The sequence below is a fragment of the Phymastichus coffea genome, unplaced genomic scaffold (genome assembly GCF_024137745.1).
Source record: "Phymastichus coffea isolate CEN01 unplaced genomic scaffold, Cenicafe_Pcof_1.1 PCOF00055, whole genome shotgun sequence".
NCBI classification, from domain to species: domain Eukaryota; kingdom Metazoa; phylum Arthropoda; class Insecta; order Hymenoptera; family Eulophidae; genus Phymastichus; species Phymastichus coffea.
Genome location: NW_026706866.1, coordinates 730,274 through 754,426, shown reverse-complemented (window position 1 = coordinate 754,426; position 24,153 = coordinate 730,274). Strand labels below are relative to the sequence as shown.

Below are 24,153 nucleotides of genomic sequence, written 5' to 3'. Positions count from 1 at the left end.
TCTTAATGCGGCGTGAGACAGACCGCGTCGACGATTGCATTGTAAGGAAGGCGCACGCGAATGAGTATCCGAGAGAGAGAAAAGCAACGAAGGAGGCAAACAGTCGCGTGTGCGTCAGCTACGAGTCACGAATATTCAAGCATATACACGACGAGTAAAGCGAGGCGCAACCATTTGGGAATAAGGACGTGGGCCGAAACCAACAGAATCGTTTTCGCTGCCGCCGTTGCTTGTGCACTTTTTCTTTTGTACCTCCATTTTTTTCACGATGATGCACTTTTACCTTTTCAAGCGGCACCACCTTTCACTCGCGAGTGGACGTTAATGCAATTCCGAGATTTTGGTGGAGCGTTCGGTAGTTTTATCACGTATCACGTCATCATTTCTGATTATCACCGAGCCGTCGCTTTGTTTCGGTCGATATATCAGCAATTTATCGATTAAAAATACATCAGCTATATGCAATAAATATATTATTACTCGCAAGATCATGATAAAAATGAGTTACAGTTACGTCAATTTGTGTTTACTACAACACTCTAGATAACACTACGTTTGTATAATAATCAAAGCTAATGATCACCCTGCATTGAAGATGTTTATTCAATTATAATATCAGAGATCTGCTTAGTAACACTTGATTACATTTATCAACAAAAAATGATTTGTTACGTAATGTACAAATCTCTTTAGAATGAAAAGATCTTAAAAAATTAATAAGTGTGGGTGAAAGGCCTTGACATGTATCAAATCAAATCGCATAAGTAATAACTGAATGCCCCACTTAATTGATTGAATAGAAAAATGAAATGATTTGAATAAAAATAGAATCATTTATTTGTTGCCATATTTAAAATAATGACCACAACTTAAGAATCCAAAGACAAGAAGATCGACGAGGCAATAGCAGAAAGGTAGCAAGAATGATAAAAAACCATTTTGCTAAATATAGCAGTGAACGGTCAAGCCTAACATAGAACAGGACAGCATATGTCTCTAGATACTCACATATGAAGCAATTCATGCAGCATATGTGTAATAGTTTCCAGTCTGCACTATTTAAATTTCTTTCAAAAATTATTATCAGCATTTAATAAATAGTCTTTCCACATGTTAAGAATTCAACTTAAATTAATAAAAACAGATGGATGTCAGATGGATATGGAGTCAACAATTGAAAGAAAGATATAAAAGTTTGTAAAATCACCCCAATGTGCCAGATACCACAGTGACATACATGGTGTGAAAGTTTTTTTCATCCTTATTTGATCGTTACATGCACTACTGGTTCTTGCAGGAAGACAAACTTTAAATGTACAGAGCAACTGTGTAAGCATGTGATCTATTTTTTACAACTTTCACTTTAGCATTGTGAGATAAAGCTTTCTGAGATGTAGCAATATTGCTGAAAGTTGATAAAACAAGAGTGACATAAATTTAGAACAAGTATAAGCTTACACAGCAGCCACAAAAGCTGTTGAATAATTTAGGTTCATTTAATAAAGTATGCTGCTAGCAGACTATCCCTCAAAGGTCTCTGTGAGAGTATATCAAATTAAGGTGATTAACCAATGGTAAATTGATGGTTCCTACTTGGAAAGAGAGAGAGAGAGAGAGAGAGAGAGAGAGAGAGAGAGAGAGAGAGAGAGAGAGAGAGAGAGAGAGAGAGAAGCAGGAAGGGAGAGTGAGACAGTTCAGTATGAAAAGTATTCAAATTACAATGCAAGTGTGGGTGGTAGTGAGGCTGGCAAACAAATAGTATAAAGATCAACAAACTAGGATGGCAAGTTAACAATGCTCACCTTGGGGTTGCTGTTGTTGAGCCAGGGCACAATGCTGTCGATAAAGAGGCCGATGTCCTGGCACTCAATGCTCTTGAACGGATCTGCCAGGAAGTTGAGCAGCTGTACACCAAGCTGGAGCTTTTTTTTGATGTCGGTAGTCGAGAGGAGCGGCATAAAGCCGTCCATGTCTCTCGGATTCACTGCCATCTTCGAAACTTTGCACTCTTAGGCTCGATGGCCATGCATATAAAAGAAACAAGTGAAACCCAGAGAGCACCAACAGCCTCGTCCTTGTCAACGTGCAAAGCTCTCACCCACACAAGAATCACAGTCGGCCACTCGGTCTCTCTTATAAAGAACACGCGCGTATTCTAGGCACGGAAAACAGAAACACTGGGCTGCACGCACATAGGCGCACAAGCAAATACACTTGGAGACACGCGCGCGCCTTGAGGATCCCGCCTCATCCGTTGCCCAGTCTCATCGTCATGCGATCATGTTCTTCGTTAGGCTCACTCTAGATTCTGCTTCTCGCTGGCTTGCGGGTAGAGTAACTAGGACTTGGCTAGAGAGGGAGAGAAAGAGAGAGAGCGAGAGAGAGAGAGAGAGAGAGAATGAGAGAGAGAGAGAGAGAGAGAGAGAGAAAGAGAGAGGAAGAGAGAGAGAAAGAGAGAGAGAGAGAGCCGAGTGTCTCTCGCAAGTAGATGTGTGTGCGTGGCTGAATGTCAGAAGAGATAGCAAACCCTTCGATCCTTTTAGCTAGTACTCTCCTAACCGTTTTACTGCACTCTCTTGCAACTAGCCTTTTTTGCGCCTCAGTAACGTCTATCGCGGCCGCTCTTAGGGCGGACTTCCTAATGGTCGCTGCTCTGAGCTCAGTCTCACTTTGCTCGGGATATGCAACGTCTCTCGTCTTGCACACTCGACAGGTTCAAACGCGGTGCTACTGCTGGACACACCGACACGATATACGCGTCGCCATTTTGCCTTTTGCTACACTCGCGACTCCGCTCGCAGCTCGTAGTCTTTCGCGCCCTACTCGCAGTTCAAACTCGCGGCGCTCGCTATCGATTATTCGCCCAACCTCATTGGCTAGCTCCGGTAGAAAGTTACCGTATCGGAGAATGAAAAATGGAGTGGGAATTTAAATGCTAAACAAAGATCAGATTATAGTCGCGATTTTCCAGATTGATACTTTTTGTTAATTTTCTAATCGAGAAGCTATTTTTTCAGCACCTAAACATGATTGCAATGTGTTAATCATGCAATCAATTTTTAAAGTATGACTACCTAATATCTTTCAACTTATCATAAATTCTTTATCAACGAAGATTAATAGTCAGTTTAGCGTAGTTAAAAAATTATAAAAAATAAATTTAATTACCTATTCGTTTGATTCATTTTACTTTTCCGTAATTTCACGATTTAGTTATAGGATTATTTTTGTTATCTATAGCTGAGTGATTAACAGGTAGAAAGAAACGATGCAATTAGAGCGCGCGACAATTTGAAATGCAGCTGAGCCGCGCCCGGCTCGAGCTAAGGATATGACAGCAGATTGTAGATTTTGATGTGCCGGTTTTTGGAATGTTGAAGAGAGAATTTTCTTGACTTTTTTGTTCTTACATATTTTCCATATTTCTCTGTATTTCACTAACTAAATGTCACTTAAATCAACATTGAATATAATCTGTGTGAAATGTTTTAACCTGATATAACCAAAAATATAAACCACGTATCATAACCTCAAACTATAAAAATAAAGCACCCTTCCACTCATACCTATCTCTTAGTGTAGTGTGCCATTAAGCATGTGGCACGGTAATGGTATAGTAGGATCTTGAACGTTCTAAATAAAAATCTTATCAATGTGATAAGTAAGCGCTGAAGAGCGCATCACCCTAATTCGAATGAACTGAATGCCGAGCGCGTGCAGCCGATTACACGCGGTGTAACATTCGATTCGAGAGAAATGTCGAAGCGTAGCTTCCTCAGTGCTCTTAAATTTGGACATTCTTTGAGGAGTTCGATATCAAAAAATACCAACAATTTGACGCCAAGAGCATGTCGTCGCCGAGTAGTCGTAACGGGCATTGGAATTGTATCTCCTCTAGGAGTCGGCACCCGGCATGCCTGGCAAGCACTTCTTCAAGCAAAATGTGGTATTGTTAAGCTCGACAGCCCGGATTACGAAAAACTACCTTGCCGAATCGGTTAGTTATATACTATTTTTATTATCGATTATTTTTATTTAAAAGAAGCCTTTCAACTTTTATTTTGTTCCTATATCTCAGTTCAGTGTTCTATCACTATCATTATTTTGTAAACATTATGCATATCACTTATTGCCATGACTAATGGTTTTTATTATTAGTAATGTGATAAAAATACTTTGTCAATTCAGTTTATAAAAGATTACTTTTTTAAACTTAAATGCATATTAATGTTCTAACCAGAATATTAATTTAAATGCATATAAATAATACTTTTTCCACATAAATTTCAGCTGCACTAGTTCCTAAAGGAGATGCTCCAAATGAATTAGATTTAAAAACAAAATTCACAACCAGTGATCTACGAACAATGTGCCCTGCTACTGCATATGCCTTAATTGCTGCTGAAGAAGCTTTGACAGATGCTAAATGGAAACCACAAAATGAAGAAGAGAAACGAGATACTGGTGTTGCTGTTGGAATAGGAATGATTGATTTAGTTGATGTCTGCACAACAAATGAAATGTTAAAAAAAGGATACTCCAAAGTTAGCCCATACTTTGTACCTCGACTTCTTCCCAATATGGCTGCTGGTCAAATTAGTATTAAATATGGATTTCGAGGACCAAATCATTCAGTATCTACAGCTTGTGCAACAGGAGCACATGCTATTGGTAAATTTATTTATTCTATTATCTATAAGACTTGATTAGTAAACCCTCGAAATATTTTACAGGTGATGCTTTTCGCTTTGTTCGAGGAGGTGAAACTAGTGTCATGGTTTGTGGTGGAGCAGAGGCATGTATTAGTCCTTTATCTATTGCAGCATTTTGTAGATTAAGAGCATTAAGTACCTCAAGAAATGAATCTCCACAAGAAGCTTCAAGACCATTTGACAAAAATAGAGATGGATTTGTTATGGGAGAAGGAGCAGCTATTTTAGTATTAGAAGAATTGAATCATGCATTGGAAAGAAAAGTTCATATCTATGCTGAAATTTTGGGATATGGTCTCTCTGGTGATGCTGTACATTTGACTGCTCCAAGTGAAGATGGAGCTGGAGCTTTTCTTGCTATGGACAGAGCATTAAAAGATGCTAGTACTGACCTAAGTAAAATAACTTATGTTAATGCTCATGCAACTTCAACACCTCTAGGTGATGCTATTGAGCTGAAAGCTATTGAATCACTATTTGGAGAGCACAGTAGCAATGTTATTGTATCAAGTACAAAAGGAGCTCATGGGCATTTACTTGGAGCTGCTGGAAATCTGGAATCAGCCTTTACTGTTCTTGCATTAGAAGAAAAAATTATTCCTCCTACAATTAATTTGCATAGTATTGATGCTCAAACAAGATTGAAGTTTGTTCCAAACAAAATATGTAGGTGGTTAACAGACTCGAGAAGAATCGCTTTAAAAAACGCTTTTGGATTTGGCGGAACTAACGCGTCACTCTGTTTAGCGCAATTTATTGACTAACAAAAATTATTTATTAAACAGTTAATGCTCTGAACTATTTAAAAAGTTTATATCGACGTTTTCTACATAGTGTTAATAGTATTTTTACTTAGAATATGTAAGTAATATTAAATAATGTTTTAATAAAGACTGAATGGAAATATTATAATGTGGTGGAAGGCAGGTAATACAAAAATAAGATCTATATTGGAATGCAACGTTTATTTTATATTAAATCTTTGATAAATTGTATAATTCATTACAATCGCAACTTATTTTCATGTGCTTATATTGTAATCAGATTGCGGACAGTATACTGTCCGATTTTTTGCGCCAATGATCATTTAAAAAATATAAATTTTCATTCACTAACAGATTCATCCCACAGTCCACACTATTTTACAATACAATAGGTATAAATATTCAACAAGAAATATATTCAAGACTTTTATTAATTTATATTTTTTACATCAGGCTTAATAATGTTTATTCCAAGAAGTTTGTTTTTGTATACTCTTTACAAAAGTTTATTGTAAATGAATTCTTAGAATCATTTTGATATAACGTACTTCATTCTTCCAATAGAAAAAAAATGATCAATTTTAGTAGAAAACATGCATTACTTGTCAAACGTTGAACATTTATAGATATATTACACTATGTTACAATAATAAAGAAAAGTTTCTACATATCTGCATAATAAACTTTAATACTGGAAGACACATCAACTGTAAAAAGTTTAGAATGCTGTGCCATTTTTTATTAAATCTTGATACAGATGAATTCGATTCTTTTTCTTTGTTCTAAATGTATGTTAACTTGGAATCGATCTTTTCAATCAACGTGACGTTGATCGCATTTTCAAACTACTTAATTATTCAATTCAATCCTCGTAAATCTTACAGTTTAATAGTCATAACAATACTTATCAAATGCACTGAGTACTGGATATGAATCAGTATAAAATATAAACTATTGTTTTATAAAATGGATTTTTCATGGACTGTGAGAACTAAACATTTCATTCAAAAAAGAAAAAAAAATGGATTTATTGTACATACATGATTGAGTTTTTTTGTTCGTAGTAAAATTGACGTAGAAAAAAAGAACACTTTTAACAACATCTAATGGAAATCATTAGCGAGGAATGGTGAATGGTTTATGATGGCTGCACAATATAGCGAAACGCTTTTTCAGCGTTTGACGTAGTTCCTGACGTTTCTTTGCAACCTGGCACATACGTGATTTAAATTCTAATACTTCTTCAACAGGAATATAACTATAATCATCTTCTTCTTCAGATAAATAATCCTAAAAATAACAACTTAGATTTAATATTTATATTTTTCCAAGTTGAATTATCCTTAAGAATGAAGAATTAAATATTATGGTATTATAATAAATAGAAAAAAACGGAAAAGTTATACGTTAAGTAATACTAATATATTTTATTTCTAAAATAGTGATTGTTTTTAAAATTTGCCGTAATACATAAATACGTGAACTAAAAAAAGGCTTCTGCAAAGGCTTTTTATAAAATTATTATTGTTTTTTGTAAAAGATGAAAACATGACTCACCTCCAACATTTGAGATAACGTAAGACCCCCACCATGCTCTCTCAATATACAGAGATTTGAATCTACATTAGAAAGTTTATCTGCGGTTCTTACATCCGGACATTCTCCTTCATGGTTACAGCATCCGTCACTGCATGCCACTTCAGAACCTTCTGGTGTACTGGGTAGAGACGGGCTGCTAACATTGTGCTCTGACGAATAACCATAATCTTGTGAAGAGTGTTCGCTGGAAGATCGACCATTCCTGTTAATTGTTTTGGTATTAAGGCGCTTTTTTACTTCAATCCACATGGTATATCTTTTGTTGCTGTCCATAAGATCATCCATTAGATGCTCAGACGAAGATGTATCTTTGTATACATTGCTATCATGCCACTCACTGTCGACGCTGATGGGTTTAGTTCTACAAATTTCAGATTTGACTGGTTCTTCTGTAGATTTTGATGGACTTTTGTTTACTTTATCACGTTTACTAGTCTTTTTTGTACTAGTACTCATTGATTTGCTTTCATTGATTTTATTCTTAGATTTCTTTGATTTTTTAGATGAATTTATATTAGATTGAGATTTGACTTGTCCTGAATTTTTATTCTTTTTTGTGCAATCTGCACAGTTACAAGTAGGAAGTCCTTTATTTTTAGGATCTAATACCTGTAATTGTAGAATATTTTGTTTTAATATTATGACATTATTTACTATTCATTTGTTGACGCATCTTTAAATTGAAAATGGTTGATAGTCGAAAGTGAATATAAATTATATAAATTATATAAATTAAATCTCGTCAAAATAAATTATTGATTAAAAAAATTTTATCATTTCAGGGTTGTATAAGAATTCAAAAATTAAACATACATTGTGCTGATCAACGTGTTGTATAGTTGATTCAAGCTTCTGTTGCGATTGAAGTTCTATATTTTTCAGATTGTTTACTTTTGCTTCACTTTGTAGGCACTGTAATTGTTCAATCAATTGTTTTTGTGATTATTATCATTATTTATATTTTTACGAGAAATTGTTTATATTATGATAGATTATAAAAAACATACATCACATAGACCTCCTTTATCCTCATTTTCTTCTTTATCTTCTGCTTCATTTTCTTTATCGTCAACTTCAGAGCGACGCTCCTTCTTCTTTTTTCTTTTAAGTCGTAATTTTTCACGTCTCTGCTGTTTAGCTACTTCCTCTCTTTTGAATTCATTATAAAGCACTTCTAACTGCGTTATTCCTTGTTTGATTTCAACAGCCATCTATAAATTTGAGTAATTATCGTAAAATTAGTGTTACTACGGCAGCGTACATTTTATTTTCAGTTTCACATTATTAAATTAAGAATTATAAATTGAAAATACAAAAGTACCTGAAAATTCCTAGAAAGTGTATCTACAGCTACAGCAGCTAATACTCTAACAATAATTTCCTCTTCTTTAAGGCGTCGATATACTCTGTTCAAACGCTCTGCCACACAAATTCCAAGGCACGTAAGAACTTCTTCTTGAGCAATTTCCAAAGTTTTTGCATGACGTTCTCTAGAGGGAAGAATACAATTTCTTGAAAATTTTAGCATAATAGAGCACGCACATAACTAATCAAGAAATGTAATCCTACCTTCCCATAAGTTCAGGTTGTGCTCTGCCAATTATTGAACTAATATACTCAGTATTTAGTGGAAGATGAACGTGACCACCCGAACAACGTTTGATATCTGCATACAAAGCGCTGACATAACCCTTTTCTTTAGTTGGATCAGTCTCATTAGTTAATAATGATGAAGCTAATAGTACTTTAGTGCGGCATTCTGAACAAAATCTGTAAAATTACCATGCATGAATATTGATTCCAAATAAAAGAAAATATAAAAGGGGTTATACTCACTTGTGCTTACGCAAATAGGTGTCTAGAGTAGCATCTAATGTATCAGAATCAATAAAAGTAATTTCTTTCAAACAATCATGCTCCATACAGTTCCACACTTCTCTCCAGGCATTAGGAGGAGGTCTCATACGCTGTACTTCTAAAGAATGCAAAGTACATCGGCGAGACTTTTTATTACGTGGTTGCTGCTCTACCAAATCATTCAATCTGGTGCTGAAAGAGATCAATGTATTTCATTACTTCCTATTACAATAACTATAAAAATCCAAACAGTTTCTAAAATTATAAAATAAGTTAATTTTATTAAAACTCAATTTCCAATTCCATTTGTCCATTATATTCTATAAAAATTTTAAATTTATCTTATTTTTAATTTTTAAGTTTTAATGTACTCAATGCAATGGCAGGATATAATATATGTAAGACTCAGTAGCTTGTAGATGCCTTAAAAAAGTAAGATATAAACAAATATTTACCTGTGCCCTTGAAGTAATGTGCATAATCTTTGTGGTGATTGAAGAACTTCATCTTTTATTGTAAGCATTCCATCTTCTGTAATAATGATTGGATCCAAAGCTGGATGACTATGTAAGTTACTTAAATCATAGAATAATCTCTCCACACTGTTGAAAAAAAGCATTATTGAACAAAGTCAAAATGGTAAATGAGACAAAACTAGAAGTTGATGAATATTATCAAACCTTCTTCGACAACCAATGCAAGGAACAGTTTGATCTAATACACCTAACATATCTTTGCAAGAGACTTCAAAAGATGCTCTCTTCTCATCCATGGTAAGTAAATTTAATTTCTTTGAAAATTCATCCAGCTGTCTTCCTTGAACCAACGGACTCTCTCGCAAAGCTTTCAATCCACTAATATCCATAATCATCTAAAATATAGATTTATAGTTAATATAGAATGCACTTTTTATGAATACAAATTTAGTTTACAAAGAAATTGAAAAATACTCCAATAATTTTAATGAACACTTCGAATTATCAAGGAAATATTCGATAAATCGGTAAGTTCGTTTGGAAACTTGAAAAATCGAAGGATACGTCAATAGTTGTACAATGTGAATAACGATCAGCAGCGTCCAACTTTCTAAGAGCGAAAAAGAAAAACAGGAACAATACCGTATACTTATTAGTAAGACAAACAAATAGAATAGTTTGTAGGAGTGAAGCAAATGTAAGATTCCTGAGGGAAAACATAAACATTTGTAGTTGAAGCGGAATCAACGCATTGTGGAAAAGGGATTTTGAAGGATTGAATCATCGCTGCATGCTCGCAAGGCGTCATGTGAATGTAGGTGATCGAGGAAGAGAGAAAAATAGTTTATCGAATGGAGAGATAGAAAAAGGTGTGCCAACAAGGCGCTCGTAGTTCTATCTATCTCTGTCGCTCCTTCTTGTTTGCCCGTTTTTTTTGTCATAAAACGTAGCGGAATCATGGTGGCAGAAATTTAAGGTTATGCCAGCTTGAGGAGGTTCAGGGCATCAGTTATAAATTTTAAAACGAAGAAACTTATGTAAGAGACGTGGGTATTGCAGCACGAAGGGCGTGAAAAGTTTGCGATAGACATTCCTAACCTCTCGCTATCTCACGCAAGAAAGAACAGTTAGGGCGTGAAAGAACAAGGATGAACGTGCGAGGGGGGGATGCAGGTGTGCAAATTATTCTATTGCAATAAGGATGACACTTACGGCGAGATTCTCGTCGACGATAAGCGGCATTTGCTTGTCTTCGAGAGCGGCCGGATGATAACCTTGCCACATATTCACGAGTTTAGCCATGGTGCAGACAGTTGATCTCTGCCAACGTGACGGAAACTCCTTGCCAGAGCGAGAATGGCTAAGCAACGGCAACGGCGTGGGGCGGTAAAGTAAATGTTTCTCCTGTCTGTCTTGTCTTTTTCGTGTACAAGACTTTTAAGCAGCAGCTCTTTGACACTAATTGCTGTGCGCGTCAAATTTTTAGTTATTTGATGACGATGACGTTACACTTGTGCAGCACCGTTGTCTCTCAAGCAACGAACGCAGCAAGCACTATAATAAGCAGCAGCAGGCAGGCACTCGAAGGTAGGGTCAATTGACTCGCTCGTTCCGTCACTACTCGTGGGATATACACGTATGCACGCGCAGCGCGCAACGTTTAGTTCGTCGATTTAGTGAATAGAAGAGAGAGCCACGATAGGCACACAGTCACTGACTGACTGGATCTGCGCAACGCAACCGAGAAAGCAATACAGTGAGAAAGAACTGCCAAACTGCAAATGCGGAACAAACGGAATGCGGCTCGCAGTGAAGGCGGCAAAAGGACAAACGAGCAGCTCTGCGGTTATGGTGGCAATTATGTGTTACTGCACGAATGTTTAAAATATACCTCAAAATATAATGTCCTTTACCCTGCTTCCTTGCTATGTACATATTTTGTGTGCAATTACGTGAATCAACACACTGCAACATCACATAAGCTCGTATACATACACATATTTCGTCGCATTTAATAACTACGGCTTTACAATGATATTGCATGTAACTATTATCATTATATCCGTTAAAGTCTACTATTCACAATGATTTTCAAAAGTTTAATTTCTACGCTCGACGTAATTTGACGACAAAATTAAGCTTCAAGTTGTATTCGTTTTGATTAGATATGTTAAATCGTGAAATTTAGATAATGCCGCAAGTATATCTGTTGCTCTCTCGAGTATAGTCTGTTTGCATTTAGTCATCATGCATGCAGTTGTGATGCAAGTTTCTGTGTAAAACCACGTAAGTGTGTAGATATAGTCACGTGCCTACATATCTTAAAAGTCGACAACTTTTGTTGAGCCAGTAAATTTTTCATTTATGTCAATAAGGAATCACATTTATTTTTAATTTTCTCATTTAAACTGTGGATGATTTCAGTTTGATTTCATAAAAGTAACTAATAAATAAAAATAAGAAAGCACACAATTATAAGCAGTAGTATAATATAAATACACAGTAATTTGAAACTCCGCAAATTTGCTTCCGTTTCATTGTTGTTCTTTGTTGTCTTTTCAAATATAGCTAGGAAGAGAAATTCGCATGTTAAGTGTCTATTCTGCACCAAATTTAATAAATCTAAATTTCACTCTCTTGTAATGAGATTGACTTTCTTATTTACAATCAGATATATACGTGGGGTAAGTGTTCCAATTACCGGCAGTTAAAGAGTTTTTTTATTGCAAAATATATAATAAATAATCGAATAAATACACATGCCTTTCTACTTTGAATTAAGTTATATTCTAGAAAGGTTGGATAATGCAATGAAACAATGAGTTTTTGTATATTGAATTACATTTTTTTAGATATTTTTGAAAATTACTCGGCCATATTTTTTATCATTCCAGCGACTCTTACTTAACATCTAATTTTACTTTAATATTTATCGTATTTAGTATACAAAAACATTTGTCGAATCTGAATTAGTTTGGACTCTGTACTATTAAAAGATCTTATTCGGTATACTGTTATCGATATTCAGTTTGAATTTCATGTCACCATCAAATTTTTATTTTGAACAAAAAATAATGAATTAAAGATCGACAGGTAGTATTGTTAAATAACGACCTGTCATTCACAAGCACTAAACACAATTTTTAAAGGTTAAAGTAATAAAGTAATCGGGTTTTAGGATATTCAGTCTATGCATGATTTTTGCGATTTTTTTTCGAACAACATATGCTTTATTGCATGTTGTATACAAAAATTAACTGATTCAGTTTAATCTATTATTTGAATGTTATTCACAGCTAAATTTAATCGTTGCATTCACATTTCAGTGATTGGTAAGTGCACTCCTATGCAGACACTAATCTATCGTAACAGCAGAATGCAACATTTCCTTTTTTTCTAACAATAGCAAATCGACTCAAATTGATTGAGCCAAAGCTTTTATCCTCGTTTGAATGACAGTGAGTAAATAATTTGAGTCAACGACAGCACCCAGGTAAACAAGTCTCGAACCATCTCTAAAACTTCCTAATAACTTCCGCTCTAATGGAGTTTAAACGCCAACGATGGAACAGGTTATTTGCTGCTTATTATGTTTACATCTCATTCGAGCAGCTCGCTCGGAATAAAAAACTAATGTTTTGGTGAGGTTTTGAAATGACTCTTATCAAAGCTAGAAAAAAACATACAAATTTTGTTTTCATACTACTTTTGCACGGTCACGTTAACCCTGGTTTGCCGCTCAACTGGCGCTTACGTGCCTTTGTCAATTTCTTATATTATTTTCCACCTTCCCTAATTTTGTCGTCCCCCCCCCCCACCCTTTCCACCCTACTATTCATATAAATACTTCCTGCCCTGCCCTAGGCTCTATTGTCCGATCTCGCCTAAGTGAACACAGTAACTAGGGTAAATATCTTCTGAAATAATAGTAAATAATCTGACATAATGTGTAATTTGTTCGATATTAGAATTGTTGTCTTATATCTGCGATACTTGTGCGCTACACCAACAGTATAATTTTCAACTAGTCAAATTAATTAAGATTTACAGATTATAGTTTACGTTCTCTTATATTTTTGCGTTGTAATATTGTCTTAGAATTTTGCTAATATACAAATTTGTATGTTTTCTCTAACCTTTATAAGGGTAATTTCAACACTACCGAAACGTTAACTTTTTATTCCTTTTTATTGCTTAATTACATTTACTCGAAAGAATCTACAGGTAAAAGAATTTTATAAGGTTAACCTTTAGTCTTTATTATGAAAGTATTTGCTCTTGGTAGATTCAACTCGAAAAAAAAATGTTAAGTGACGGCGTTTAAAGGGATACATTAATGTATGAGTTTACAATTATATTGAAAATTACGAAATGATTTTCGACGTGTACCACGATTTATTTTAATTCTGTCTATAATTATATATCATTATATGTACGAAATTTCTTCTTCACATCGAAAACACTGCTAGACAATTTATTATAAATGTTTGGACAAAATTTGAATCTCTATGAAATATGTATATATCTTCCGATATTTATGTATGTTACTGTATTTAACGTAGAAAAATTGTGAGATATGTGTCTATTTTATCAAAGACTATTTCTATAAGAATTATCTTATTGCTGTTGCATGCAATAGTGGCTTATAAACATAATCAATGATACTTCGATATTCAGTAGAACTCATAGAAAGAATATTACTACGTCTCGGTAATTTCGCAATGGAGATAATAATGCATAACAAATCTGCTGCTGTAGATAGAGGAGCGCTTTCTCTATTACATTTAAAGATAATTTTTTACCCGTTATTTCTGTTACCTGCTGCACACGATAGCCGTAAATTGTTGAAACGAATAAATGAACCATTATGGAATAATTACTAGAATGAAACTTTATTTTTTACTTGAAGAAATAAAAAATCAAACATATATTGCGAAACTTCGTAAATAATCATATCCTGAATAATTAAATTTATTTAAGCGGTACAAATTTGTTCAGTTTATTAAACATTTACGTAGATATTCTAACAAATTTTTACTTTTTTATTATAATAATGGAATCTTCTAATAAAAAAGTGACAAACTTTTATAATGTTTTATTGGTTTTCATACGCAATATTTCACATTTAAGATATTTTAAACTAATTTTAGTGCAATGCTCTATTGAGATTAAGTTCAAAGTATGGTACAGTGTCATTCAAGGAAATAATGAGTAAATAAGTTAATTTAAAAGTAAAAATACAAAACTTATCATAATTACATTTATTACTTATATAGAATACTATCGCATATATGTATGCCTGCTGAAAGCAGAGTCGTTGCAATTAAGTTAATATCTTCCAACCAATCAAATCACGAATAAAATGGCTTCACATGGTAGGTCGTTACTTTTTTCAGTTTTACAGCATTGTAAATTATACATAATTTCAAAACTTAGTGTCTTTACTTTTTTCATTTGTTGTACTATATTTTATTATAACATGTATTTTTTACATGATTTGTATATCGTTAAAATGATATTTTTTACAAAATATAACTAAAACATATATTAATTGTAATAATACAAATAGTAGGAAATTGGACGGTCTATACATCTTCATGAATTATTAAAGCAGGGTTGGTTCAAATTGACCGAGGGGATCGTTGTTTCTCTAGAGTAGCCATGAATTTTTATTGAACAGCCAGTTGCTCCGCATCCTGGAAAAACAGAGCTATTATTCATTTTGTTTTGCGAGGAAATAGTTAGCTTATAAAAATGGATATCTTCTACAGTCGTTATTACAGAATTAATACTACTAGTTCAAAACGCTTAGGATTATGGCCTCATGGCGATGCTTTAAAAAATAAAGTTAAACGATACATAATTGTCATTTTAATTACATCTATTATCATACCTCAAGTAAGTAAATATTATAATAATTTATAATCATGAGCAATAAATTTGTCAAGCTTCGGTCGCGTCCCAGAAGAATAGAATCGATCCAAATGTTCGCGATTTACAAAGAATTTATATTATATGTATTGTCGGATTGTTTATTTTCTTAATCATGAAAAATTTCAGCTAAGAAACACACAAGCTAAGTTGTGCGTGTTTAATGATCAATTTTGCAGGCAATACGACTGATCGAAGAATGGAACCGAGACGTAGATATAGTTATTGAAGTTATTGGCTCTTTAATGTATTTTGGTGGTTGTCAAATGAAGTATATTAGCTTTTTGCTGTCGAATACAAAGGTACAAGTTGCGTTGCCATCAGTGACTTCCCTTAAAATTTAGTTCGGAATTCGTAATACCTTGTTACCAATCTGACCGAATTTAGGAGCTAAATTAAGAGGAAAATCTTTTTTTTTTGACACGATTGCTAAAAGTGCATGTGTCTAGTACCTAATTCAAATATTATTTTAATTAAACGGATATCTTAGATGAAATTCGTGTATGAAGAAATTGCGAGACATTGGCAAATTTTAAACAGACAGAACGAGCAGAAAATTTTAAGAAAGTTTAGCGAGGAAGGCCGTTTTATTACTCTAATTTACCTAAGTAAGTATATTTATAGGTATTTTTTTTTTGCTGTAAATATTATTTGTCATTTTCCCTATTAATTTGAATTTTTAACTATATTTTCGTATTGTATATAATAATGTGCATTATCCTCATATAGTCTATGTTTTCAAACTTAATTGATCATTTGGTTTAAATTGCTTATTTATACGCGGATTTTTTATAACACAATGAAAGATGCATGATTTTGGATTGGGAATACTCAAGCTATTCAGAAAAAACAAGATATTTAGATACAGGATTCTGAAACGAAAATTATGAAATGATAGTAGAGCTAGACAGAAAGTTCTGTCTTTTTGTTGCTGGAAATCTATTCTGAAGTAGCTCTAAATGATGATAATGGTGCTTATCAAACGAATTTCAATTGATTTCAGCGATATTTGATGATTGATTTCTGCGAAAATCATACTCGCGTCATCTTGAATATTTTAAGAGCATTGGTGGCGTTTCCTCGTACGATTATATTACATTGCTGTACATAAATATCAACGAATCATGCAGCAACTATACAAATCTTAAAGTGCACAAATATTTATTCAACATACTTAATATTTGAACGAACTTCAGAAATGAGATTTTTGAATATCGGAAGCAAACTGCTAATAATTACCATCGCGCTTTGTTGGCGCAAGAACAGTCTATGATCAAAAAATGAAGAGAAGGGAGAGGAAAATCTTTCTTACAATTAGTTACACGCCTGAGAATTGTCTTCTTTGTAAAGCGTTGTCTTAAAAGCATACTTGGTGATCAAGGGATAAACACCCTGAGGTTTCAGTCAACGTGTATTAAGCTTGTAAAAATTTGGAAAAAAGAGGTTAATGAACTTTTTTTTACTAAAGCTTTTATTGCATTCTGCAAAATGCTCTATTTACATAATAATTAAATCTGCTACTGTAAACTAAGATCTTACTGCAACTTCTATGCTATATTAGAAATTATGATATATAAAGTACATTATATAAGTGATTATATTAATAATAACTTAATGTGTTTAAAGATTTCCTTGTACAAGCCATGACATAGGTCAAAAATTAAAGTTTTAGGAAAATTAGCATTAAAAATTTTGAGAATTTTTGTAATTCATCGAGAAGACTAAGGAATATTTACAAAAAATAGATGTTTGAGTAACACAATGTTTAATTAACAAGAAAAGTTTTATTTCAAAAAAGTCCCAACCGAAATTCTTCTTGTAATCTTCTTGTTTCAAACCGCGATCTTCTACATTATTATTACAAGATAATTTGATCACAATTACTGTGCTCGGGTTATATATAAGATTTTTTTTCCTAATAAATTTGTAAGATATTCAGTAATTTTATCCTACTTCAATGTGCATTCCTTAATATAGAAATAATTGTTACAAAGGACAATATATATAAAAAAATATATAAAACAATGGATTTTTGAGAAAAAAGGGTCTTCTTGATAATTCTCTTGTAACAAGAGCAAATTTTCTCTTCGAAATATTTAGAAAAGAATCCTCTTTTTTTTAATGATTGAATGGAAAAATATAGCATTAATATATAGAACTTTTATATTTCAGTTCCTGTGAATATAATATTAGGTGTGTACATAACAGTGCCACTTATGCCAGTATTTCTTGATATAATTGACCCATTGAATTACACGAGAACAAGAATGTTTCCATATTTTGCGGAATATTTTATCGACGATCAAAAGTACTATTTCGAACTTACTGTTCATTGCTGGATTGTATGTATACTATCAGTTCAAATATTTGTCACTTTTGACACATCATACGCTCAGTGTACTCAACATGCATGTGCCCTATTCGCTATTGTCGGGTAAGCTTCAAATTAAATATTTTTCAATATGCAGTTATAGTTTTATAATAAAATGTTTTTGTTGACAATTAGGGGAAATAACCTTTTTTTTCGCTTTTGAATTAAAAAATACTATATAATATAATTTTGCTTTATTCGATATTTATGTTCAGGTATCGTCTAGATCGGACTATGAAATTGCAATTAGAAATAAAAGACTCGCATGTCAAAAAATTTAATGATGATCAAATTTTGACTGAAATGACAGAAGCAATTTTACTACACAAGCAAACCATACAGTTAAGTATGCATGTTGCATTATATTTATAGAAACCATTTTCTATAATATTATTTAAATAACGAATTGAATAAAATAAGAACCTTTGCATAGACAACTATTAAAATCATATTGTTTGCTACATGTATATACTATTCATGTATGGCAGAGTACAATTGTTACCTATAAATTAAAAGACTTAATCATACTATACAATTACAGAATTTACAAAAGTATCATTGTATAGTTTACCATATTATTTATTATTGTTTACTATTCTTCACTTTACTGTTAATTAAATGCAGTAAAATTGAATACTATCATTTTTTCCGATGTATATAAAAATAATATTTAAATTTGAAATTTAAATATCTATATACTTTTTTAGGTTTGTGAATCTCATTGAACAGTGTTATACTGATCTATTTTTTTGGGTTCTGTTATTAAATACATCACTGCTCAGTTTGACCGCAGTTGATGTGAATATAGAAAATTGATAGCAAAATATTTTATAGTATCATAACTTTCATTGAATGTTGAATTTTATGTCTTTCCAGACTATGCTCAATCTTGAAAAAGGTAATTACAAGCAAATGATAAGAATTGGAACATTGTATATTGGATTTTCGTGTCATCTCTTATTCAATGTAATACCTGGTCAAAAAATAATGGACAGTAGTGCACAAGTAAAAAATGCTGCGTAAGTTAAGTTTTTTAAAATAAATAAAAAATGTGATCTTAGTTTTCTTTGTTTTAGATTATCTAATCTATTGGATTTTTTTTCTGTAGTTTCCACTGTGAATGGTTTAATAATTCAGCAAGAATTAAACAACTCTTAAGTATAATGATGCTGCGTAGTTCAGTACCATGTACTTTCACAGCGAAGAGACTTTGTGTTTTGAATTTGGAAACATTTGCGTTTGTATGTAACTTGAATAGCTTTCAAATAACTTATAGTATTAGACGAATAGTATTAGACGTATAGATGTATGCCACAACAGGCAATTTTTTTCTCACATCAAAACTCTCCAAAACTCTCCAAAGAAAAGATATAAACATTGATTAATTTAATTTTTGTTTTGTTTTTAATATTTTGTAATGTGCTATAATAACTAATTTTTCGTAAATTATATAATTTTTGGAACAATCACCTCTTATTAAAAGGCCTATTTAAAAATAATAATTTAGAATAATTTATCCAGTTTTAAACAAGTAAAAGGTACATATTATAGTAAAATACTATAATAACGTGTTGGAAATATTGAAACAATATATAAAATTAACTCTTTTTATTATTATCAAAAGAGAACAAATTATATTATATTTTTGGTAACGATTTTTCACTGCTATATATAAATACAAGGGTCGTTTAAAAAGTCCGTGCAAAAATAAAAACTGCTTGATTTTTTTTAATAAATCTTTTTTATTTTTCAACATAGTATCCTTTTAGGCTTATACACTTCATCCAACGTTGCTCTAGTTTGTTAATCCCTTCCAAATAATAGGATTTGTCCAAGTCTGTAAAATAGGCATTCGTTTCTGCAATCACCTCCTCGTTTGAATAAAATCTTTTCCCCGCCAGCCATTTTTTCATATTAGGGAACAAATAGTAGTCCGACGGAGCCAAGTCTGGAGAATAGGGGAGATATGAAACGAGTTGGAACCCTATCTCCATCAGTTTTGCGACCACAACTGCTGAGGCGTGAGCTGGCGCATTGTCGTGGTGGAAGAGGACTTTTTTGTGGGCCAATCGTGGACGTTTCTCTAGCAACTCGGTTTTCAAACGATCCAATAACGATGAATAATATTCGCCTGTAATGGTTTTACCCTTTTCCAGATAGTCAATGAAGATTATTCCTTGCGAATCCCAAAAGACAGTCGCTATAACCTTCCCGGTCGAAGGAATTGTCTTCGCCTTTTTCGGAGCAGATTCCCCCTTGGTAACCCATTGTTTAGACTATTCTTTGGTCTCAGGAGTGTAGTGATGTATCCATGTTTCATCTACAGTGATGAAACGACGCTTAAAGTCTTGTGGATTTTGCTGTAACAGCTACAAACCATTCTAGCAACACTTCACACGATCTCGCTTTTGGTCAATCGTGAGTAATCGCGGCACCCATCTAGCGGATAGCTTTTTCATGTCCAAATGTTGGTGCAAAATATTATGTACCCGTTCGCTCGAGATGCCTACAGTACTAGCAATCTCACGCACCTTCACTCTTCTGTCAGCCATCACCATATCATGGATTTTATCAATGATTTCTGAAATGGTAACCTTAACAGGGCGTCCAGAACATTCAGCGTCTTTTGTGCTCATATGGCCACTCCAAAAATTTTGAAACCACTTAAAAACCATTCTAATCGAAGGTGCACAATCACCATAATATTTATCAAGCTTCTGTTTAATCTCCTGAAGCGTTTTGCCTTTGAAATAGTAATGTTTAATCAATACACGAAATTCTTTTTCGTCCATTTTTTTACAACTACTCGATTTCTTTGATTGAAACGAATGTAAAACGCAAAGTAATTGGCCGATCTGGCTGGAACTTGGTGTGTGCTCTTCCAAGATATGCCACTAACTAAAAATAACCTTGATACGCACTAGTAGCGCCATCTCTCTGACTTTGCACGGACTTTTCAAACGACCCTCGTAGTATATTTGACTATATTGTAATAGTTTAAAATTATAGTATTTTAAATGTTTTTTGTAATAACTAGTATTAAATTTTAAATTGAAAAATTAATACTTTTTATATAGTTTGAACGATTTCCCACCCTATTACATAGTAACTCGGTGGAGAGTGGCAGATCTATCGAAATTCAAAAGTTGCACTTTTATACTTTTATTGCGGAGTGTTCACATTACAGTAAATATATAATTTAACTATTATTTATTTTACAGGTTTTTAAAAAATCTATATCATATGTTACTATGATTGGTTCCATGCGATAGAACAGTTATTTTAGCCTTACAATGTCTGTAAAATCCTTAGACAAAATTATAATACTGTTTTTAAATATTATCACTATAAATTCTAATGTTATGTCATACAAATAGACTTTGAAATATAATTTCGCTTATATTTTTAAACTCTAATTATATTTCATTGAGTAATGTCAACGAAACGTGTTGGTATGAAAAACCGCAGAAAACTTGTATCTAACCGACAGTATATAATTGGTTTCTGATTGCAACAGAATTGTTTAAAACTCAATTAAAGTCTATGTCAAATATAAGGCTTAACAACAGAAAACATAATTTTCAATGTAATAAAAGTGTATAGAGACTCAATCGCAATATTTTTATAACAATAATTTTTCTGTGCTTTATTATGTCTCATGTATCACAAAATGCAAAGAGAATATATCATTAATACAATATTTTGTCTTTATTACGGTGAGTTAATATATGAATTATGAATGCAATGATCACTTTTGAAAATTTAAGAATTGGCAAAATTGAGTCGATTAATTCAAAAATTCCACAAGTGGTTGTAAGGGAGTGTCCACGTGGGATCCCTCTTCCTTTCCGGCCCCGGGGCCGTCCCCGTTCGAGTTTTTGTATGCGCACGCCATCTCTATAATTTCGAGTTCATAGATTAAAATGCGTATCACGCATTCATCATGAAACTTACCACTAAGCTCGAAGTTATAGAGATGGCGTGTGCATATAAAATCTCGGACGGGGACGACCCCGGGGTCAGGAAGGAAGAGGGACCACGCGTGGACACTCCCTAAGGGTCTGTCTCCATAGGGCCTGCCTGAGTCCGTCCGAGCCGGCCGAGATTTTTTATGGGCACGCCATCTCTATAATTTCGTATCCAATGGCGAGTTTCATAGTGAATGGCTGCGTTTACATAAACGAGCCCGATCGGACGCAGCCAATACGAGAAACGCATGAACACGAAATTATAGAGATGGCGTGCCCATAAAAAATCTCGGCCGGCTCGGACGGACTCAGGCAGGCCCTATGGAGACAGACCCTAAAGATAATGTACAATCGCTGGACATTGGTTCTATTCATCCATTTCAAAATTTCAAGTGTTAGTTTGCAGATCTGGCAACATGTCGCGGTTTTAATTTAACTTCTGCTGCGCGGTGAATTTGAAAACAACCTAGTTTTAAGTAGTGGCATAGTGCAACAATTATATCGAATAAATAATATTAGGATATTAGGGGGTTAGGGAAAAAATAATTTCGGTGTTTTCCATATTTTTCAAGGTGAATTTATTGATATAAATTTTGAACACTAATCAATGATATGTGTTGTTCTGATCGATGAAGTTTGGGCGAAAAATTGAACCAAATGCTTTTCACAAGGTTCTTTTGAAGTCAGCTTTACACCAGTAAGAGAATTTTGCATAGACCGGACAAGATCCGTGGGCTATACGGTGGATGCATCAAAACTTTCCATCCAAACTTTTTCAATTTTTGATGAGTAACTAAAGATATGTAAAATCTAGCGTTGTCGTGATGGAAGACAACGTCTTTCTTATTGATCAATTCTGTTCGTCTTTTTTCAATCGCCTGATTCAATCGCATTAGTTTTTGACAGTAGAGACTAGAATTAATGGTTTGGCCAGGTTCGAGCAGCTCACGATAAACGATACCCTTCCAAACACTCAGCAATACCTTCCTTTGTGTCAATACAGACTCCGCAACTGTTTGTGAAGCTTCTCCAGACTTCAACCACGATCTCTTTCATACATTATTATCGTACGTGATCCACTTTTCATCTTCCGAAATAATTTGTTTCAAAAATGGCTCGATTTTATTTCGTTTCAGCAGGGATTCACAAATGGAAACTCGATCCATTAAATGCTTTGACGTTAATTTATGTGGAACCCAAATATCGAGCTTCTTTTGGTATCCAAACTTATGTAACTGATTCAAAATTGCTTTATGGTCGACATTTCGTTCTGTAGCTATGTCATGAGATAAAATATGTCGGTTTATCTCGATTTTTTCAAGAATTTTTCAAAAGTTGGCCGACCAGGGCAAAGTTCATCTTCAAGATCGAAGTTTTCGGAACAAAATCAAGCATACCAATTCTGGCACTTGCGTTCACTTAAGAATTAAGACTATAAACACTACATAATTTTCGATAAGCCTGCGCTGTAGTTTTCCCTTTTCGGAAGTAGAAAAACAAAATGCGATGAAAGTGGCCTTTTGTAATCTCCACTGATAAAGCGCAATAATTTTTAAATGAAAAAACAAATGGCGCTACTTTGTACTCTAGAATGTTCTGTGGATTCTAATCTATGAACGTGCTCTAGTATGGCTTCATTGAATAAGTATTACTGGAGATATACAATTTTATCGTCAACTATTAAGAAGAATCAAAATTATTTTTTTCCCAACCCAACCCAATATAAAAGTATAACTAGTTAAAAAGTAAATATATGTGTATAATAGAGATGTTGAATATCGAAGAAAAAAAATGAAAGTTCAATTGAAAATTATCAACGTCACTGCTGGACTGTTTTCAAATAAAGTAGAATTCATTTGATCCCATTTAATATTGTATGAAGAATACGATGCTTTGTGGTTCTTTTCAAGATATTACATAGCATAATTCTTATTAAGGAGAGGAGACAAGAATCTTATCAGGACTTTCTCATACAAATAATATTTGTAGGTATACATGAATTTGTACTGGCTCTGTTCAAAAAACTTGTCGCGCCAATTTGATAGCTGTAATTGGTGCTTGACCAAAAAGTATTTTGAAACCAAGTGCTTATAAAAATTATTCAAGGACCTTGTACCGATCAAGATATATTTAAGACTAAGTTGTCAGCACATGTTTCTACAGATTTTGTTGTTCGAGCTTTAATTGATGGCAGCTATCAAATTTGTATGGGAACGGTAGCCAACTAAGAATCAGTTGAAGGATTACATCTATACATTTCAAGTGATACGTGTTCAGTGACAGTGATGTAATCTACAAATATCTTTTGATATAGCTACAATAAATGCTCGATCAAGTATATCAAGTGCTTTTTAAGACTTGATCGTGCACATTTCTGGATTCAGTGCAAGACCATATCATCAAGGTATTATTTTCTTAAAAAACTGTGTACCAGCACTTTGTTCCATAGGAAATCATAGTCGAGCTTTGATGGCA

At 33.4% G+C, this 24,153-nt stretch overlaps 4 protein-coding genes across 9 annotated transcripts in view; 2 read left to right on the top strand and 2 right to left on the bottom strand.

The window, feature by feature from the left end:
• Positions 1 to 2,849, bottom strand: part of LOC131665861 (CLIP-associating protein 1-A) — a 32,760-nt gene extending 29,911 nt beyond the window's left edge. For 2 of the 6 annotated variants that reach the window (XM_058938044.1, XM_058938046.1), the window contains exon 1: positions 1,803 to 2,843. In XM_058938044.1, the coding sequence (XP_058794027.1) occupies positions 1,803 to 1,991 (189 nt within the window). In that variant the 5' untranslated portion in view covers positions 1,992 to 2,843. Of the gene's footprint in view, positions 1 to 1,802 lie in introns of all 6 variants that reach the window. The other 4 variants (XM_058938047.1, XM_058938042.1, XM_058938045.1 and 1 more) reach the window with 4 other exon arrangements.
• A 754-nt stretch (positions 2,850 to 3,603) lies between these two features.
• On the top strand, positions 3,604 to 5,507 carry LOC131665887 (3-oxoacyl-[acyl-carrier-protein] synthase, mitochondrial). Its single transcript, XM_058938106.1, has 3 exons — positions 3,604 to 3,997; positions 4,291 to 4,671; positions 4,734 to 5,507. The coding sequence occupies exons 1-3, from the start codon at positions 3,757 to 3,759 to the stop codon at positions 5,474 to 5,476; spliced, it is 1,365 nt and encodes a 454-aa protein (XP_058794089.1). The 5' UTR covers positions 3,604 to 3,756; the 3' UTR covers positions 5,477 to 5,507.
• Positions 5,508 to 5,663: 156 nt separating this feature from the next.
• Positions 5,664 to 10,915, bottom strand: LOC131665886 (gametogenetin-binding protein 2-like). The gene is made up of 10 exons (XM_058938105.1): positions 10,621 to 10,915; positions 9,613 to 9,803; positions 9,388 to 9,534; positions 8,912 to 9,124; positions 8,645 to 8,845; positions 8,397 to 8,565; positions 8,083 to 8,286; positions 7,889 to 7,987; positions 7,034 to 7,684; positions 5,664 to 6,766 (listed from the first exon to the last, which is right to left on the bottom strand). Exons 1-10 carry the CDS (start codon positions 10,708 to 10,710, stop codon positions 6,593 to 6,595), a joined length of 2,139 nt encoding a protein of 712 aa, XP_058794088.1. The 5' UTR covers positions 10,711 to 10,915; the 3' UTR covers positions 5,664 to 6,592.
• A 4,247-nt stretch (positions 10,916 to 15,162) lies between these two features.
• On the top strand, positions 15,163 to 21,362 carry LOC131665952 (uncharacterized). Its single transcript, XM_058938235.1, has 9 exons — positions 15,163 to 15,306; positions 15,519 to 15,641; positions 15,830 to 15,947; positions 17,512 to 17,773; positions 17,926 to 18,051; positions 18,418 to 18,508; positions 18,587 to 18,729; positions 18,819 to 18,951; positions 20,932 to 21,362. The coding sequence occupies exons 1-9, from the start codon at positions 15,163 to 15,165 to the stop codon at positions 20,980 to 20,982; spliced, it is 1,191 nt and encodes a 396-aa protein (XP_058794218.1). The 3' UTR covers positions 20,983 to 21,362.
• The last annotated feature ends 2,791 nt before the right edge of the window (positions 21,363 to 24,153 follow it).

Bases quoted from the DNA above. Each gene is read 5' to 3' on its own strand.
- LOC131665952 (XM_058938235.1), top strand. From the start codon at position 15,163: ATGGATATCTTCTACAGTCGTTATTACAGAATTAATACTACTAGTTCA. The intron at 18,052-18,417 runs GTTAAGTATGCA...ATACTTTTTTAG, and splicing joins CTACACAAGCAAACCATACA to GTTTGTGAATCTCATTGAAC. The intron at 18,730-18,818 runs GTAAGTTAAGTT...TTTTTTCTGTAG, and splicing joins GCACAAGTAAAAAATGCTGC to TTTCCACTGTGAATGGTTTA.
- LOC131665887 (XM_058938106.1), top strand. From the start codon at position 3,757: ATGTCGAAGCGTAGCTTCCTCAGTGCTCTTAAATTTGGACATTCTTTG. The intron at 3,998-4,290 runs GTTAGTTATATA...CATAAATTTCAG, and splicing joins AAAACTACCTTGCCGAATCG to CTGCACTAGTTCCTAAAGGA. The intron at 4,672-4,733 runs GTAAATTTATTT...AATATTTTACAG, and splicing joins AACAGGAGCACATGCTATTG to GTGATGCTTTTCGCTTTGTT.
- LOC131665886 (XM_058938105.1), bottom strand. From the start codon at position 10,710: ATGGCTAAACTCGTGAATATGTGGCAAGGTTATCATCCGGCCGCTCTC. The intron at 9,125-9,387 runs GTAAATATTTGT...GATCTCTTTCAG, and splicing joins ACATTACTTCAAGGGCACAG to CACCAGATTGAATGATTTGG. The intron at 7,988-8,082 runs GTATGTTTTTTA...GAACAATTACAG, and splicing joins ATAAAGGAGGTCTATGTGAT to TGCCTACAAAGTGAAGCAAA.